Genomic DNA, 18,974 nt, shown 5'->3' with positions numbered 1-18,974 from the left:
CAAAGTTTCTTCAAAATTTTTCTCAAACAGAATTGTATTTATTCTGAATATGTTAAGTAGTCAGAATGTTCCTTTAAATTTTTTAAATTATTTATTACCATCATATCACAGTTTCTACTTAATTTTAATGTAATCTGCTGAATGATTTAAAGGGCCTTCAGTAAAAACCTTTGATAAAAATAATATTTTAAAATATCCAAATATGAACATTATGTGGAAGAAAGCTAGCCTATGAATTCAAAGTTAAACATTTTTGTCATAAAAGGGCAATATTTATTTTAGTTTACTAATTATCTTTTCTGCAAAGACCCCATAGAACATCAAACCTTTTCTTACCAACATATCTACATGTTCTAAAAATAAAAATATTGTTTTCAACTCTTAATTACTTTATTAAACCATTTTGACCATGCCAAATACATAAGCATTATTATTCCTTAACAAAAATGCAGTATATGAACATATATTTTATGTAGCTACTATTCATAAATCTGTCAGTTTTTTAATTCTTGTTAATTTTAACCAAGTTTAAATAATAACTTAGTAACCAAGAGAGAACCACACAGATAATTTAAGTACCAAAAAGATTTTTACAAAATTTTAAAACAAGGAGGAATAAAGCAAAAGGTCTATCAGAATTATAAACCCACCATCAGGTGACTACATAATAAAAGGAGCAAACTTCCACTGTAAAATTATGAATCCTACCTAGTAATACAGTATATTAAGCATGGCATTTGAGAAATATGCCAACCTTACCTGCCACATATAGCATATCAAGATCATTACCACAGTTTGTGTTTTCATATGCAGAGCCATTTTAGTCTTTAAACAACATGTCAAATATACCAGTGCAGCTAAAAACATGATAAATCTTTGAGAGGACCATACTCTTTCTTAAATGGAGGTCTACATATCAGAAGAATGAGTTTAAAATATTACCATAAAGAGAACATGTCTGGAAATTTTCAGTTGCAAAGTCATTTAAATATGAAATGAAATGTTAAGTACAGAATTTATTTTAAAATGTTAAATATAAATGTTATTTTAAAACAACATAAATCTAAAAATTTCATCAAAATTTCTGTCAAAGACAGCTGTATTTGCTCAACAAAAAAATGCAGAGTCCTTACCTTATTTATCACTTTAAAAGCCAGTCATGAAATCATATCATAATATGAATATCAAAGGCAATGTGACTTTTTTAATGCTTTCTTTTTATATTTAATTCAACCTTGAGTTATACCACTGGTATTACTAAATTATGAATAGCACTTAAATAAAGATTACACAGTGAGTATTTTTATTTTAAATCCCCATCTGGTGCTTAATGTCACTTCAGCTGTTCAATTTTTTAATGTTTCTCTACACAAGTAGCCAATAATTTCACAAATCAGTATAAAATGTTAGATAGATTTTTAATCTCATTTTCTAAATGGAAAAGCAGTGCCATATTTTTTCAGTCATTTTTTAATTCATCAGAATGTGATGAATATCAATTAACATTGATGCTTTTGTAAAATATTTATCAATAATAGAAAATCCTGCTAATCTCAATAATCAACCAAACTTCTAAACAAAATTAATTGCATAACAGAGATTCCACTACAAATGAATAACTTTTTATTTTAAATTTCACTGAAACACATTAATGTTTCTAAATATACTACAGCTTTAGTATATGGCATTAAATTCTTACATTAACTCATTCTCTCTCTTTCTCTCTCTCTCTCTCTCTCTCTCTCTCTCTCTCTCTCTCTCTCTCTCTCTCTCTCACACACACACACACACACACACACACACACACACACACACAGGAAAAAAAAATAAAAAACACCACCTTATTTTAGTCAAATTTAAAATATATCTTTTCATGTGCCAAGGAAGGTAGAAAATCCTATGTATTCAAAGAACCCAAGAAGCAAGGAAATGTTTATTGGGTACATGATCTTAAAATGCTATGAATCCAAAGCAAACTAGTTATAGAAACCATTCAAATTAGTAAATGTACACACACAGAGTACAACAGTGTATGTAAACATAAACAAATCAAATACAGATTTCTTCAGAAAACCTTCTTGCATACAACAAAATATTCTACTGACATCTGCCCTTCACTAAGTACACCATTTTTTTTACCTTTCACATTGAGCACATTAATTGCTTAATTATACATAACTCATGTTTCTGTATTGCCAGTTGCCTCACCTTTATATATGTATTTTCCCTTCCAAATAAATTATTCTTGATTCTACTTGTATTTCCTAAACATAAAGGCAAACTCTTCAATCTAATACGCAATTCTGCTTTCAGACAACTGGGGCAATCCTCCAGAGTACAAGTATCATCATGCACATTTACACAGATACATATATTTTAATTGCAGTACCACTCAGTCATTTGATACACAAAAAGATATATTTTTAAAATAATTCTTGCTAATAAATCCTTCTAAGATGCATATTTTTCAAGGGGGATTATTTTCTTTTTCATCCATGTAATACATTGTCTCTTGTCAGTTCAAATATCTGTAGGGCTTTTCCACTATCCTTCACCCCAACACATGGCAATATTCACATTTATACAAGAAATACCAAACTACTTTTGGAATCCTAAATTTATCAGAATGTTTTTCAGATCTCCATGTCACTATATTTTCTGTCTCTGTGCTTCAGATTGCCTTCTCCCCTTGTCCACCAAGCAAATTAAAATTCAACCTTCAAAATCCTAACAGCTCCTCTTTGAAGTCTTCTTTGAAGTGTAACTTCTCCTTCTAAGACCTTACCACTGATAGAAGTAATTTCAAATTCTAGATATAATTATCTCATTACATAGTTATCAAACTTTATTATAATTAGTCATTCATTTTTTTTCTGTGTTCCACTGGTTGATAGTAAGATCTTCTGGTCATTCTGTACTTAATCCTAAGGTTAAAGAGCACACAAATGTCCATCAAACTTTTAAAATCTGGGCATAGTGTTTAGGAGAGAAGGATAGGAGAAGTAATCAGGTAAAGAAATACTTTGATATAGCTACTTTAATCTACTATATTAAAAATAAAGTTTTAATAAATGTATAAAACTGTGGGATTCTAAACATGAGGCATATTAAATATTAGGTGTTTCATTGGATTACTCTGGCAGAAATCAGACAATGTATTAATACAAGAAAAGCACTAATATATCATCTCTCACCTTAAATTTTAAATGTTTACAAACTATTAAAAGACTATGACATTGGGCTGGGGATGTGGCTCAAGCAGTAGCACGCTTTCCAGTCATGCGCAGGGCACTGGGTTGGATCCTCAGCACCACATAAACATAAAATAAAGATGTTGTGTCCACGGAAAACTAAAATATAAATATTAAAAAAATTCTCTCTCTCTCTAAAAAAAAAGACTATGACATATCATAAACTTCAAATAAACTAATTTTTACTAACATTTTAATATTTCAATAAGTCAAATTCTAAGCAAGTAAGTTCTACTCTTATATGGGATGGTATTTTTTTCTGGTTGATGCAAAAATTAATTTGTCCAGCTTCTAAAATTGACAAGGTAACTTCCTCCCACAAAGTTACATGTCAATTTCCCCACTATAGGTGAGGAAGAACATACTGAATTACAAAAAAAAATTTAATAATAATGCTTTTAATAATGTCACTTTAATTTAGTGGTTAATAAAGTTTGATTTTCAAGGTATCTCAAGAAAATCTTTAGTGATATCTGTTCCTTACTACAAATGTGACAATGTGTCAATATTTTAAACTATGATGTGATACAGCTGTAAAATCTTGCAAAAAAGTTACTTTTAATAACTTTATCAATAACTGAGTTTTGATTAAATTCATGTTGCTTAAGAAGAATATCTTAAACATGGTTTTCATTTTAGAGGTGTCTTTTGAGTACTACTCATTATACTGGCTTTCAGTTTTCTTCACTTGGGAAAACGTGCTAATTTTAAAGCAAAATTACTTGATCATAACTCCACTCTTCTTCCTTAAAATCTGGTTAATCCCTGTCTTACCAGTCTAATGTATTTATTGTTTATTTGAACCTCTGAACTCACTGTTTCACCCATCAAAAAATATACACATATCATTGAACTAAACTAGAAATAAAATTAAAAACTAAAGAATTGCTTTCTACATACACTATATTGATATTACACAATCACTTCACATTAAAAAAAACCTCAAAAGCATTCACTCACTGATACAGTCATCTAAATTTCCAGAGCCACCTATAACTAAAACACTAGTCTGTACTACGTAAATATAGCAGCAGGCAAGGAATGATGACAATAACTCCCTATACCAATAGACCTCAATCCAATTAATCAACTGATGTGAACAAAGTCTCATCACTAAAGAAAAATTATTTTAATTTAAAGCTGTAGGAAAGAAAAGTCTTCCAAATAACAATAAGTATTTTTATAATGATGTTTTTAAAGTAGTTCTAAAGCCTACTTTAAAACAATGTCAGAATTCTAATTAACTGAGAAGTGGACCAATTTAATAGGATGAACAAAAGAGAAAACAGAATTGCTTTTAAATTACTAATTATTATATAATATAATCATATTTTTACTTCTGTTGCCTAAAAATTTGTTGTATCCTCTTTTATTATAGTATTTTGTCCTTTATAAACCAACTCTTATGAATACCTAGCCAAATATGCAACACATAGGGAAATTTTTATAAAAGTAATAAAAACAAAAAATACATATATTCTTGAAATAATCCTTGAAAGAAAAATTTGACTTAGAAAATCTCCACTATTTTTTTTTAGCTACAGAAATCAAATCACCCCCAAAACATCTCCATGTTCAATAGAATAATCATAAGTAAATAGAAAATGACCAGGCCATACATTCCAAGCAATATAATCAATTATATCCTTCTTATTTTCTTTGTTTTCTTTGATTTAATATGTAGAAAAAACCAAAAGTACTCTATCTTTGGTCCTTCGTAATAATAATTTTAAATTACTACTAGGATTTAAGCTTGGTCTAAAAACAAGGATACATTCATTTTAATATTGGTGAAGGAGAGGGAGAGAAGAACAACAAACTTATTTTCTCAGAATCATATATAAAAAGGAGGTGGGGGAAGAGTAGAGCAAAAAGAGAATGAAATTCCAACTACAATTGTACCTCCAATTCAGAAAACACTTAGAAGTTACAGGATAATTATTGATCATAGAAAAGCCTTGCATAAATCACTTAAACTCCTGTTGTCTTGGTTTTCTCAACTGTTAAATAAAGGTTCTAAGGAGACCATATCTACATAGTTCCACAATTCTATCAAAACCCCAGATCTTTTAAACATAAATTTTCTTAGTAATTCCTTGGTGTTGTCATTTTCTACAAAGATGCCATCTAATATAAAAAATTAAAGACAAAAATACAACTTCTCAGAATAGAGGTGGCCTATATTTCTTTAATGAAGATGCTCTGCAATGATCCTAACAATGACCAAATAGCTGCATATACCTGGGCTTATGTGAAGCAAGTGATAAGTACACAGAACATTTAACAAGAAAAAAGCTTCCAGACAAACTTCACACTAAGCAATAAAACCTTTTTCTTTTAAGTATTTTCATGAATTTGTAAAGATACATAAAGTAGTTGCATAAAAAATAAAAACAAGAGTCATATAATTTTAGTCTTAAGTATGTGAATGAGCTCTCCAAGAGCTCATTTCCTTCCACTAACTAATCCCTTAAATAATAAGTATTTCAAGAATGAAAATGATCAAAATTTTAAAACTACAGTTCTGCTAAAATATTTAACTACACAAAATAAGTTGAAAACAAAAACACGTATTCTACTCATTCCTATTCGTTATTGAAATAAGTGTACCATCCCTTCTTTTCCATCCTTCCCCCCAAATTACTGAATCTAAAAGTAGTGATTCCCAGTCTAACCCTGGAGCAAAAAAATTAATAACAATTTAAATGAAGAGACAATCTTAAAATCACAATGATTTCTGAAAACCAAATAAAGTGGAATTGGCATTTATTACATTCTAGAAGAATGCAGGACTTGAGATCACAGTTGCTGAACTCATTCTGTGAAAATTCATCCTGTGAATAGAATTATGGGATCTCCAATGTATACTCTCAAAAATATTTAAAATGGAAAGAAAAGTTGTTGCTCAAAACTTCAAAAAGTATGCTTAGTTTCATAAAGAAAATAAAAATATTACTTTATAAAATTTTTAAATTACTGAGTTCAGAATAAAATTCATCGAAAATGACCAGTAAACTAAACATCAGTAAAATTTAACACAAATCTAAGAATAAAAACAACATTAATTTTAAGTACATATTAAATAAAATTAATTTAAAAGTGGATTTTTTCTCTTTTTTTCCTCCCACCAAATAACCTTACCTGAATCATTTTGCTGTTAAAAATCCTCAAGATAATGATTTCATATTTCATCTGGTCCTGTCAACAATGCTATGACAGGCCCTACAGGAAGCAGCAAAAGATCAATGATAGAGTGAAGACTATCTTTTTTCATGATCAAGATTTGTCATGGAAAAGGATATCCATATAGTGGTGTGAAAATGGTTTGAAACTTCACAAACATTAAAAATCTCTCAGAGAGTTTATCAACATGCATAAAATTCTTTATTTAACTTTGTAGTCTTAAAATGTTTATTCTTTTCCCATGTCAACTTTTAAAACCATACCGAAATTCATATGTGAAATTTCAAGGTATTACTTTCATATTAAGAATTGACAAGAAAACAACACTTTATGATGTCAAAAAATGAAAAATTTCTTCACTAAAAAATGAAATAATACATATTCAAAATTGTGAAAATGATTCTCTTGACCTCTCCAAAAGATTATTTTAATCTTATTTGTATTAATCATTATAAATACCAATGAAGTACAAACTACTGCTATTCAAATTAAAACAGGTATTATTTTCTTATAAGCCAGCATCTTCAGAATCAAATTGTTATTATCAACATAGGTAAAAATTACTTCAGGAAAAATATATAGGTTACCAAAAAATTAGAAAAAAAACTATGCAGGCTCCAAAATTTAATTACTTTTGTGTATCTGAAAAGGAATACTCAATAGATATCAAAAAATACAAATTAGTAAAGCTAACAAAAGGTCAAAACAATAAACTGCTTCATAGAAACTCCAAATGTTTTTGCCTTCTAAATGATTTTAAAATAGTATAGTACCTTGCCAGATTTAATTTTGAGATTTTTAAATTAGGAATTGTTTTCCATTCAAATGCCAGTTAATAAACAGGACTATGATGAGACATCTATATTTATTGGGAATACTATCAGAACATACAAAAAACTTCTACAGGTATCATGATTGCATACTTTAAGTAAATGTTTCAAACAGATTAAAGAATTAAAAAACAACAGGAATAAATGACAGACTAATTTTCTAGGAGTTTTTATTTGACTCTTTTATTTACTTGCATTAAAATTTGGTAAATAACAACCTCAGAAGCATTCTTAATTAAATTCAAACATCTTAAAAATTTCTTCAACATGCTATACCTGCCTTGTTTATTGGAACATTTCAGAACACTCTAAAGTTTACTTGCTAAAGCCCCCAAAATTCCAAAAAAATATTAATTAATTTTATATGGGTTATATTGCCTATAAAACTAAATAAGGAAATGTTAACATAAGATAATAACTTTTAAAATAACTACAAATTATTTTCACTGATTTCTACTCATTTATGTTTTAAAAGTGTATTTGAAGAATAGGGAAATTTAAATGTTTTTCACTTATGATTATTGTTCTTTTGCTTGTATTTCTAATGCTCCCATCTTTTTCTTATGTACATTCTATCATGGAAAATTATTTTAGTTGCAAATATTCCCATATTAAAAATTGGAAAAAGCTAATGCTGTATCTTTAAAGAATAAGATACAAAAAAAGGAAACTTAACCAACCCAAGCATCAGAGTATTGAAAAGTATTACTTCACTTCTTGCATGTTGAGTTTTATACCATGACACTTCAGTCTCTGAGGGTCAGGTTAATTAAGCTCCATAGCAGCTGCAGTGCAATGTGAGACACACACTGCTGCAGTTCTCACCAGTCCATTCCAATTACCTGTAGTATTCCAGCACTGGACAAGTGACAACCAACCTCTTCTCTCTAGTCACTTGCTCCCACAGGTCTACAGATAAATGTTAGAACAAACTAACCTCTTTTTGGAAAAGACTGCAAAGCTGAATGCACCTGCTACAGGCTGCAATGATGAGTCCCAGAGAGATGTTTGTCAGTCAGATCTCTGCAGATGTTGTTTAACTTTATGCTAGAGCAGTATCCAAAGATGGAAATGAGATGGCAATCAAGCACAAATCTCCCACCACCCGTCCCCCCAGTTTTATTTTAAAAAGCTGTGCTTGCTCATAAGAGTTGTACTTTAAAACAGCTCTAATAAATTGGAAACAATTAAAACTAAACTCTGTGATTTAAAAAATGTTTATTAGGTGCCAAATTTTAGTTAACAGGTGGCATAAAATGTGTTCAATAAATATAATTTGTCTCATTAAATAAAACTTTATTAAAAATAATAATCTTAGGCTAGAGTAAAACAAAATAAAACAACCATAAAATATACACGTGTTTTGATTAATTGTTTTTTGGTCAAGTTCCTAGTGATACCACATACTATTACCATTTCTAAGACATAGATCGTTTGTCCTCTTGGTGTAGTATCTTCAAAATGTAAATGGTGAACTATTTCAACAACTCTGCTCACAATTCCTAAAATTCTCTGGGGCAATATTTGCAAGTCAATGTTGTTGCATTACTTCCTTACAATGTCACAAATTTTTAATGGGTTATTTTTCCGAAACCCAGGATTTGAATAGCAAATTTCTAAGTGCCATTGTGCTATATATTTCATGAAAACATCAACACTATCGATTAATTATCTTCAATAACTTGCTAAATCAATGACATAAGATATAATGTCAGAATGAAATAAATAAGAATTGGATAAAATGAATAGTTAAGATTTTTATGCTAATTCGTCTTTCTAAAAATCACATGCATTTTGCATTCATGAGATAAATATAAAAATTACATCCTTCAGAAACTGCAATGTGAATAGATTGTGCTATGCCAGTAATGCTTCTATATATGTTAAGAAACCTTACTGTATAAAGTATAGAGTATTAGAAATTAATTAAAATACAACAAAATTTCAAGTGATACTAATACCTTAGGTAAAAGATTATGTTTCTCCTTCAACTAAGGATGTAGGCAAAATGTAAAGTAACACGTAAGAACAGACACTATGTCAAATAAAAACATTACAACTTTAAGATTTAAGAAAAAACACTTTTTGACAGCAAATCTGATCATACTAGAATCAAAGGTATAGTTCAGGATAATGATAATTACCCTATTAAATCCCACACAACAAGGCTAAAAATAAAAATATTTAATTTTCTCTACTTATTACAATTTGATTTAAGTATTAAATTTGTCTTAAAATATGTACCAATAAAGGTTTAACATGATCTGCTTCTAAGAAAAGAGAAAAAAGTATGGACTCCAACTTTTAGAAGCTGTAAGAAAAGTATTAAAATTGTATTACCAATATTATAATACTTTTCCTTCAACAATGTAAACAAAAGTGATAAGTTTCCAATTTTATGCTCTCTGATTTTCAGGAAATAAGCATTTTTTATGAAATGTCAATCCTAAAGGTTAAATTGACCGCTGAATTTCCCCCATGTCAAAATAAAAATAGTGTGGGCCATTTCCTTAACTGAAAGAAAATTTCCCTTACATTCTGCTTTTTCATAATTTTAAAAAATGTAATAGATAAATGATTTATGATTTTAAAAACTGGGGGGAGCACCACCCAAATTGGACTTGGGTGATAAAGTGATAAAACCAAGATAAAATGAATCTGGGAGTAACAATTTCAAATTTTAACCTAAGACTATAAAAGGAAATAAGTTATGTTAAATATAATCCAGTTTTATGAATGCAAATGTGAAAAAAGTCTTAAATACATACAGATTCTACTATTATAGTGAAGGATTCTTGTTTGATACGATGAATATCTCCAATGTCTTCTTACAGAACAAAAATAGGTACACTATGACGTTTTAATATCTAAGGCAGACATAAAAATGTTTATTTTATACATCCTTTATTATTCCCAACTAATAACATATTCATTAAGTTTTTCCGATTACCTACTTGACCATCCATTAAATAATTTTTACAAATAAAATCTATTTATTAAAGAAAACTAAATACATGTTTGACGCCAAGCAAAAGAATAAAGAGAAAAAACCATCGCCATTCTGAAAATGCATACAGTAATATATTCCCCAATTGAGAAAGCTGCTTTTTACTACAAAGCAACTTTATACAACATGTTATGAACGAATATACAAATAAATCAAGTTAAGTTTCTCCAATCAAATAAGAAAAAGAAGATACATTTCTAAACTACCAGTAATAAATTGGTATTCTGTAAGATTAGATTTTTAAAAATAGATAAATGAATTACACAGCACAGCAAAAAGCAAAATAAATCTACTTGCAGATCATTTTTTTCTGTGTATAGTAACTGAAAAAATGCACTTTATGAATCTTCATCATACAAGTTTCTCAATTACTTTTATTTAATGTGTGACACACTGAAGCATACAATACACTACACACCTGTACAAATTCTAAAATCATATCAAGTAATGGACAGAATGTTTCCTTCATTTCAACCAAACTTTAAAAAATGTGACTCAAAAACACAGGGTTGCTTTCAAGATTTTAAAGACATAGCCTAAGAGGGTTAAAAAAAGAAAAAAAGGAAAACAAATTTGAGATTATATTGGCTACAATTTTTAAACTATACCTATCATTTGAATTAAAATTTATTAAATATCCCCAAAGTGTTATTGTATTCTGTGCTATACATCCTGGAGAAAGTTTTCAAAACCACATTAGTATTTTAACTAACACAATTATGTTTGGTTTCAAAATTTAGGTACTTTGAGCAAAACCATTAAATTATACAATTTAAATATGCTTTTTCCCAAAAATACTATGTTACCAAAGGAGAAACAGTAAAGTATTTCACAAAATAAACATCAGCATATTCATTCTAATAGAATGAGTCATAAATATATATATGTATATACACACATACACATACACATCTGAAAGTCACAAAAATGGAATTCCAAATTTTTGCATAATCCTACAGGAAATTCCTTATATCTGGGTTATAATAATCATAGCTTTATAATTTAGCTTATCTGAGATGTGCAAAGTAAGAATACCATATGTATATCTGAGTAACACAAGTTGAAAGAAGCTCAGATGCTATTATATTGCAGAATACTAAGACCTTAGATAATTGCACAGGCTGTGGTCAAGTGTGAACAGAAATAATATTAAAATTAAAGTCTATCTGAAGAAGAAAGATATATCTATCCAAACAGGTAATAAACTGAAATCATTTTAATACTACATCCTCGGAATTCTTAAAGCTTCTTATAAACTAAAGACTTTATTTTATTCTTGAAATTGATTCCATAGGGTGTGATCGGTTTCCACCTGTTACAAGCAAAAAATAAGCCTTCTTTTATCTGACATTTCAACTCTCATTTGATCAGGTTACGTCACTACACTCACAAAATTTTATTCATCGCATTCCAGATTTCCATTTTGTTTTCCAAGGGACATTCTCTTGCTTTACAAAAATAACATGCCTCAGAACTATAAATAAAATAAGCAATTTCTATGTAATAAGAAAAAAATGCAAAACTAAGTGGACTAAAAACAAAAGATCTAATTCTCATTGCACCCTTTCCAACCCACTGAAAATAAACTATATTCAAATGAAAGGCATTTAATTTACTATTTGGAATATCTTTGATAAACACTAATTTTCTGTAACATCTCTGCACATCTGATACCACCTCATGTATAATGCAAAAAAGCTTTTTCATTTTCATCTATTGACAGTGAATTTAATTTAGCATTGCAGCTCTTTTCCTAGAACTATCACGTTATTAATTCTGCAATCAAGCTCTTTTGAGTGCTTTTATTTGTAGTAAGGGTTTTCACAATTCCACATTGATTTTTTTCTACCATAATATACCTTTTAAACATGAGTGTGAATATGTTAGCAAACTTTCCTAATGCATAAGGAAAGTTTCAGAGACATGGAAAGCCAACTGCAAAACTATACTCATAGGAAACAAACTTTAGAAAGACAGCATATTTAACAGATTACTCTTTAGCTTAATGAATTTAATGTTTACCAAAAATACCACACTTAATTTATATAACTAAGTGAAAGTTTCAACCATTGAATAATCTTCTTCTCCGGTATAATGGTCCATTTCTACCACCAAACGATTGGCTATGAAAAAGAAGTCCTCCAAATGTTCTGCTTATATTCATGCCAGATGTCTTTGCTGTATTAAAGAACTCTTATGGAATTAGATCACTAAAAGCAAATCAGCTTTTCTTTTCCAACAGGAAAAAAATAAGCGGCATCAGTCCCCTCAGCATTGACTTAATATTTTTATAACCATAAAGTAAAATAAATTCCCAAAAGGCAGAAAGCTAGATCTAAGTAAAAGCAAATCAGCTAGTAATGTTTTATCTAGTGTATGTATTGTACTATGGAGATTTCTCCATCAAACTTAAAAAAACATATACTGAGTAATAAAATTGTTTAAAGAAATAGAGGAGAAAAAGATGTATATATAGAACTGCATAACACTAAGAAGAAAAAAAAAAAACCCAAAAGTAAAAGGCAAACACAAAATTACCACCTAAGAAACTTGCCATACTCTAGTAGGTTAGTGTACCATGCTATTAACATATTTTAATCAAATGTCTTTTAAGAAACACAAATTTTAAAGCATTATTTTACTTCTTGCATAATAATATAGTAAATTTCCTTATACCATTTACATCAAAACCAAATATTTTAAAAATCTGAAGAGGCAGCACTTGTCCTCTTTACTTCATCCAAGGCCAACAAACAAAGCAATGAAGCAGAAAGAGGTACATAATGGATTCAGAAGTAAATGGTCCATTCTTTAAGAAGGCACCCTACCCCCTCTCTTCTGAATTTGCTCTAGACTAATTGTCATTACAATGATGTCTGAAACTTCAGAAGAACCCTATTTCCTGATGCCAGCTGTCCAGGTTTCTATCTTTTCATTTTTGAGGGTTTTTTTTTCCCCCTAATAAGAAGCATTGAGAAATATCCAAAAGAATAATCTTGTAATTAGTCTAAATCACATAAACAGTATATCAACTATAGAAAAAGACATAATCAACAATGTAAATATGCTGAAAAATCTTCCACAATATACAACAATATGTCTTTACTATTGTTTAAAAAACTCTTTCAAGACAACACAACACATGTAGATCTTCTATTTCTTTCCTTGGAGATTGATCAAACAATCTCTTCACCAGTGCACCTACCTGGGTAAAAATCTTTGGACTTAGACAGCTTGATGGTGGCTCCAGTTTCTTTTTGCAACTGAACAATTGTCTGTCCTCCCTTCCCAATTATAGATCCAGCAGCATAACTAGGTATGAGAACCTTTAGAAAATACTGGCCGTCTTCTGAAAAATGCAAAGAAATATACTCGGTTAACATGATATTTAAAAACTTTGTACCCCCACTCCACCCTCAGGAGAGAAAAACAACAACTAAAATATTGGGCATAAAGCTGTAGGAAAAGGGTATTAAAATTTTTTAAAGAATAAAAATAAACCAATTACACTAAAAAATATGTACAAAATGTTTCCCATTTTGTAGGATTTATACTTTCAAACTTCGAATTAAAATCTAAACATGTTCTAATATTTTGCAGCACTGTAGGAACTGATGACTAAATTCCAGTTGTTATTCCAAACATGGAAGTCTTCCAATTCTATCTGTGGTTACTATAGCAAAATGAAAGGGACTGACCCTTTAACAAAACTTCAAAGATTCATAAGATGACAAACCTTCACTTAACATATTGAAGAAGAAGAAAAAAACAGAATTGTAAACAGCAATGAGCTAAATTTGTTTGTCATTAGCAAACACATAAGAACTACAATTAGCCATTGCCTATATCCAACTTAAAGTACGGAAAACAATCATTCCCCTTCCAAATAATCCACCCAAACTGTAGGATATATTCCAAGCCTTCAGTAAGTGCCAGGAAACAACTCGATGTGGTGGACTGACAAATCTAACTAATCCTGATGTATTTCTTTAGCACTTCTTAGTCTACTATGATCTCGTAAGCTCATTAATTAAAGGACCTTAAGAAGAATTTTGCCAATACTAAAAAGCTTAGGAGTCATTTATATGAAATACATTCGAAAGTGACCAAAGAGATACTGTTCCTTCTCCAAAAATCATAAAACGGAGAGGGGATCGATGAACGGAGAAAAAGAAAAATGCAATGTTTTAGAAAATAAAACCAACTCCATAAACTTTAATTTCCGCCAACCTGAGCATATCTTAAATACAAAATATCCCTGTAAATCCAGCTTTTTAATGTGAATGAATATTCCAAATTTTGCGGTGTGCCACTCACAAGACCCCCATCCGTTTCTAATGTATATGCTGGAGATAAATTCACCTCTGCTTCGATGCATTGGGTGCATTGTTAAGATGACTCCAGTGCAAATGAAGAAGCGATACCGGTCCCGTTATAACTCATCTTCCAAGGAAGCGCAGGATGTTAACTAACAAGTCACCGTACCAGACACCCCCCTCGTATGCACACCCTTGAAGACAAATCAATGAGATATTTGTACCGACAATATAAGTGCGGTAAGGGCATGCACTCATCAAGATTTTGCATACTACTTGTAGCCCAAAGCAAGGGATGGACAGAGGAAAAACTCTCCGGTGCCCCAATCATTCGCAATCCGCTACCCAAGTGCCATTTATTTATTTATTTTATCAGACTGTTAAATGCAGCGCGCATCTTCCAGCGGCCATCACCTCACTCGGGGGTCATCCTCCTCCTCCTTAACGGACCCTCTTGCCCAGGTCTAGGGTATTTAAATGGTCAGTTTCTAGACCGATTAAATGTAAAGATAGGTCTATTCCGAAAAACTGGTCGCCATTTTGATGAATGATAAACAGAGAAATGGAAATGTGTCGGGGACGGCAAGGCTCGGGGCAGGTGCAGGGGAGGGGGCGCGGGAGCCGCCGGGCTCCGGCTGGAGGTGTCCGGGCCGCGGGAGGGAGGGCGGACGGCGGGAGGGAGGGAAGCAGGGCGGGCGGCGGGGGATGGGGCCGGCGGGGAGGTGGAAGCGATACCCACCGCCCGTATTGGTCCTCTTGGTGCTGCCGGCTTCAGGGGGGGCTTCCAGCGGCCTTTTCCGGGAGTCCGGCGGGTCCAGGTCTATGGGAACCCCAGTGTGGGTCCCGTTCTGCTGGATGGGAGCTGCCGCCATCATGTTTGCAGTTCCTGCCGCTGCTACGGGAGAAGGTTCTCCCTTTTGTTTTGGCTTTTTCTTTTCTTTTTTGCGCTTGGGGTTTCTTAAGGTTTGGGTTTTTTTTAATCGGATCAATAGAAATCTCTTTAGGAAAAAAAAGCAATGTTGCTGGTTTGTTCTCACTGGGGAGGGGGCAGGGCTGAGGAGCAGCTGCAGTGCAGTGTCAGAAAGGAGACAGGGGAATGGAGGGGGTGTGAGAGACGGAGGGTGAAAGAAGGAGAAGAAAGGAGAGAGGGGGAGAGAGTGGAGAAGGGAGAGGGGCGAGTGAATGAGCGGGAGGAGGGGAGCGGGGAGGACGGGCAGAGGGAGTGGGAGAGCGCGAGGGCTGGCGGGGCGCGGGGAGAAGCCGAGGAGGAGGGGAGAGTGAGGGAAAGAGTGAATGAGCAGGAGGAGGGGAAGGAGGTGGAAGAGGAGAGGAGCGAGCGGCGGAGGAGGGCAGGAGCCGGGAAGGAACGCGGCGGTCCCCGCGCCGCGCTAGCGCTGCGCTCGCTCCCGCTGCTGGTGCTGCCGCCGCCGCCGCTGCCGGAGCGGTTCTGCCGTTGCCTGGGCTGCTCGGCGCTGCTGCCGCTGCCGCCCGGTCTCGCTCATTATTTCTCCCGCTTGTGGGGCGGGGGGGGGGGGGAGCTGGCGGGAGGGAGGGGGCTGGCTGCGAGGGGAGGGTAGAGAGGGCTTGAGTTCGTAGACTCCCACACACTTCGCGCTCCGGTCCCTGCCTCTCAGCAGCAGCGCAGCCGCCGCCGCCGCCGCCGCCTCCCAGCGCCGGAGCTTCAGCCCGCGGGGCGGCGCAGGGTGGAGGGGGACGCCGCGGGGGGGGGGGGCAGGGGGAGAAGTGTGTGCGCGTGCGTTTGCGCGCTCGGGGGCGCGCGGCGGGGGCGAGGACCCGGGCCGGGGCGCTCCGGTGGGAATCAAGAGGTGAAAGGTCGCCGGTCCCCGGCAACACGGCTCAGGCAAACGTAAGCGGCTTGTCGCAGAAACCAAGGGGTCCACGAAACGCGCTAGGCTGGAAGGCGGGAAGGAGAAGTTACTGACAGCCGCGCCAGCCAATAAAACGGAAATGTGGGAAAGGTTCTTCAGGCCCCTTCCCAATCAGGACACTTGGGTGGTGAGGGGAGCGAAGGCGTGGGATGGGACCTTGGTCCAGCTGGGACTGGAGTGGCGACAATTTTGGCTTGTCTGAGAAGGGCATTTGAGTGACCGTTTACAACTGGTGGGACAGCGTCCGGTCTGGGGTTAGAATCCGAACTGTATTCTTCCAGGACTTCTAGCTAGGTGTGTTAGTTTTTATTTCTAAGAGTTAGGTAAAAGACATTAGTTAACATCTGATAGGCGACTTTCAACCGGGAGATTTATCATAGAGGATTTCTTAAATCGCAGTATGTGACACCGTCAGGGGACTTATAGTGTCACTCGCCGCCTTAAATCCTTTCGGTAACAAGCCAGGATATAAATAAATAAAGCTAGATGTGGGTCTCCACAAAGCTCTGTTAGGCAGGCTTAATACAGGCAACAGCTGAGTGTGCACACAAAACTAAATATTGAACGAAATATGAATGTAGGAATAAAATTCATGACGATGTGCACAGTCTTGGATTTCACAGATCTTGGATCTATCACGAACCTGTACCTCAACCCTAAAACACCCGGGGAGGGGGAATCTAAAGTAGCTGGAATAAACTCTTAGAGGTCCTTGGAAATTATCTAAATCAAGTCCTTCATTTTACAGATGAGTAAACTGACTCCTGAAGCATTTTGTTCAAGGTCATTCATCAAGTTAGTAGTTTTAATTAACTCAGTGTGATAGGAAGCAGGGAAAAGCAGTGGGAAAACCTGGCCTTCAGAGGCTGAAATCCTGGTTTCAGGTCCTTGCAAACTATTCTCATACTGTATCTTGGGCAAATTCCTTATCGCGTTCCCATTTATTAAATTCTTACCATGTGGCAAGCAATCCACTTTACATACTCTATCCATTACAATACAGTATATCATTTATTATTAGTATCCCCATTTTATGAGGCAGTTTCGGCTTAAAGATATTAGTAATCTACTCAAAGGCACACAGTTATAAACATCATCGTAATAATTCAAACTCAGCTCTTGCAGATTCCATGTCCTGTTATCTTGAATACTGCAAGGCACTAGAGCTTCAGGTTCCTCCCCACATAAAGCAGGAACTCCAACTCCAACTCCAATCCCCATGATTTGTAGAAGTCAAAAGAGAAATATATATGTGGTGAAGTGATCTAAACTGTAAAAAGATAAACATACTAGATTTCTGGAATGAATATGCTTGCTACGCTAGTACTTCAACCTGAAAGATGACTGAACTAGCATAAGGAGGGACTTCATTATAATTATATGGTAGGATATATATATATCCTAACAAATATTACATGCATGTCTCAGGCAATAACCAAAGAGAATGGGGGGGCAGCGGGGGGGGGGGGGATGTTAATTCCTGATAGATTGCAAAGGGAATGGGAAAAAATACTAATCATACTCAGTATCCTTTAGTGGAAAAAACAGCTAGGAAATATTGGGATTCCTGGTGCCTTTTAAGTAAGGAAAGAGAGCAATCTGCTGAATGAAGAACAGAATAACGTTTAGTTTGGGAGGACAAGTTCATCTGGACTAGGAGAAAAACATTTGCCTCAATTAAGAAGATCTGCTGCGAAGACCTGGGATAAAGGGAAAGCAGGTGAGTTAGTGCATAATTGTGCATATTCCAAAGCCAGGAATTTCAATCTGACATATAATGTTGTAAACCATGATATAGCCTTCATGACCAAAAGAAAGAGGATTTATTTATACACAAAATTAGGTAAAGAAAGGAGGTTGGATAAGAATAAAAACAGAGCTTGAAATATGTGGTAGTCAAGATAATAAAAGGCTAATCCCAAAAACCGTGCAAAGTGTTCTACGTATTACAAAAATTCATAAAGACATTTTAAATGAAAAAAAAATTAAGAAAGGACTGGCATCTGGCCCTAGATTGTTTTGAAAGAATAACATACAAGGAACAAAGACAATTGAAAGACAAAGATAACTCAAAAATATATTGCATTAAAGCTCAGGCATAGTATTCAGTAGAGTTTAGTTCTGAATTGTGAAAAGACTGAGTTTGAAATTGTAAAATCACAAGTCACTGTATTTCTATGGTATTTATTTGACCCTATTTCTTTAATATTTAAACAGTACCTACCACTCCATGGAGCTCAGTAGCAGAGAACAGCATTTTTAATGTGAAAGGAACATTTAATAGTACCTAGCTATGATATGACAGGAATTAGACTCTCCCAAGACATGATTAGACATCTAAAGGAGTAGTCTATGAATCACTTTGGTCAATGAAAGTTGTCATAAACTACATATTAGTTAACCTTATATTCCTTACTATGTTTTATTTTTTTCTTTAAAAATTATGATTCTATATTATTAGTAGTACCTGTTCGCTGCAATTCTCAGAATATGTAAAA

At 33.7% G+C, this 18,974-nt stretch overlaps 1 protein-coding gene across 5 annotated transcripts in view; it reads right to left on the bottom strand.

Moving 5' to 3' along the window:
• The window catches only part of Nova1 (NOVA alternative splicing regulator 1), a 134,967-nt gene extending 118,910 nt beyond the window's left edge, over positions 1-16,057 (bottom strand). For 2 of the 5 annotated variants that reach the window (XM_078050273.1, XM_078050274.1), the window contains exons 1-3: positions 15,327-15,456; positions 14,634-14,781; positions 13,477-13,620 (exon numbers count right to left, since the gene is read on the bottom strand). In XM_078050273.1, the coding sequence (XP_077906399.1) occupies positions 13,477-13,620; positions 14,634-14,658 (169 nt within the window). In that variant the 5' untranslated portion in view covers positions 14,659-14,781; positions 15,327-15,456. Of the gene's footprint in view, positions 1-13,476; positions 13,621-14,633; positions 14,782-15,326 lie in introns of all 5 variants that reach the window. The other 3 variants (XM_078050272.1, XM_078050275.1, XM_078050271.1) reach the window with 3 other exon arrangements.
• Positions 16,058-18,974: the final 2,917 nt, after the last annotated feature.

This window comes from Ictidomys tridecemlineatus, chromosome 5 (genome assembly GCF_052094955.1).
Source record: "Ictidomys tridecemlineatus isolate mIctTri1 chromosome 5, mIctTri1.hap1, whole genome shotgun sequence".
In the NCBI taxonomy this organism is placed as follows: domain Eukaryota; kingdom Metazoa; phylum Chordata; class Mammalia; order Rodentia; family Sciuridae; genus Ictidomys; species Ictidomys tridecemlineatus.
Note: the sequence above shows the minus strand (reverse complement) of the source record. Positions and strands in the feature narration are given on the sequence as shown.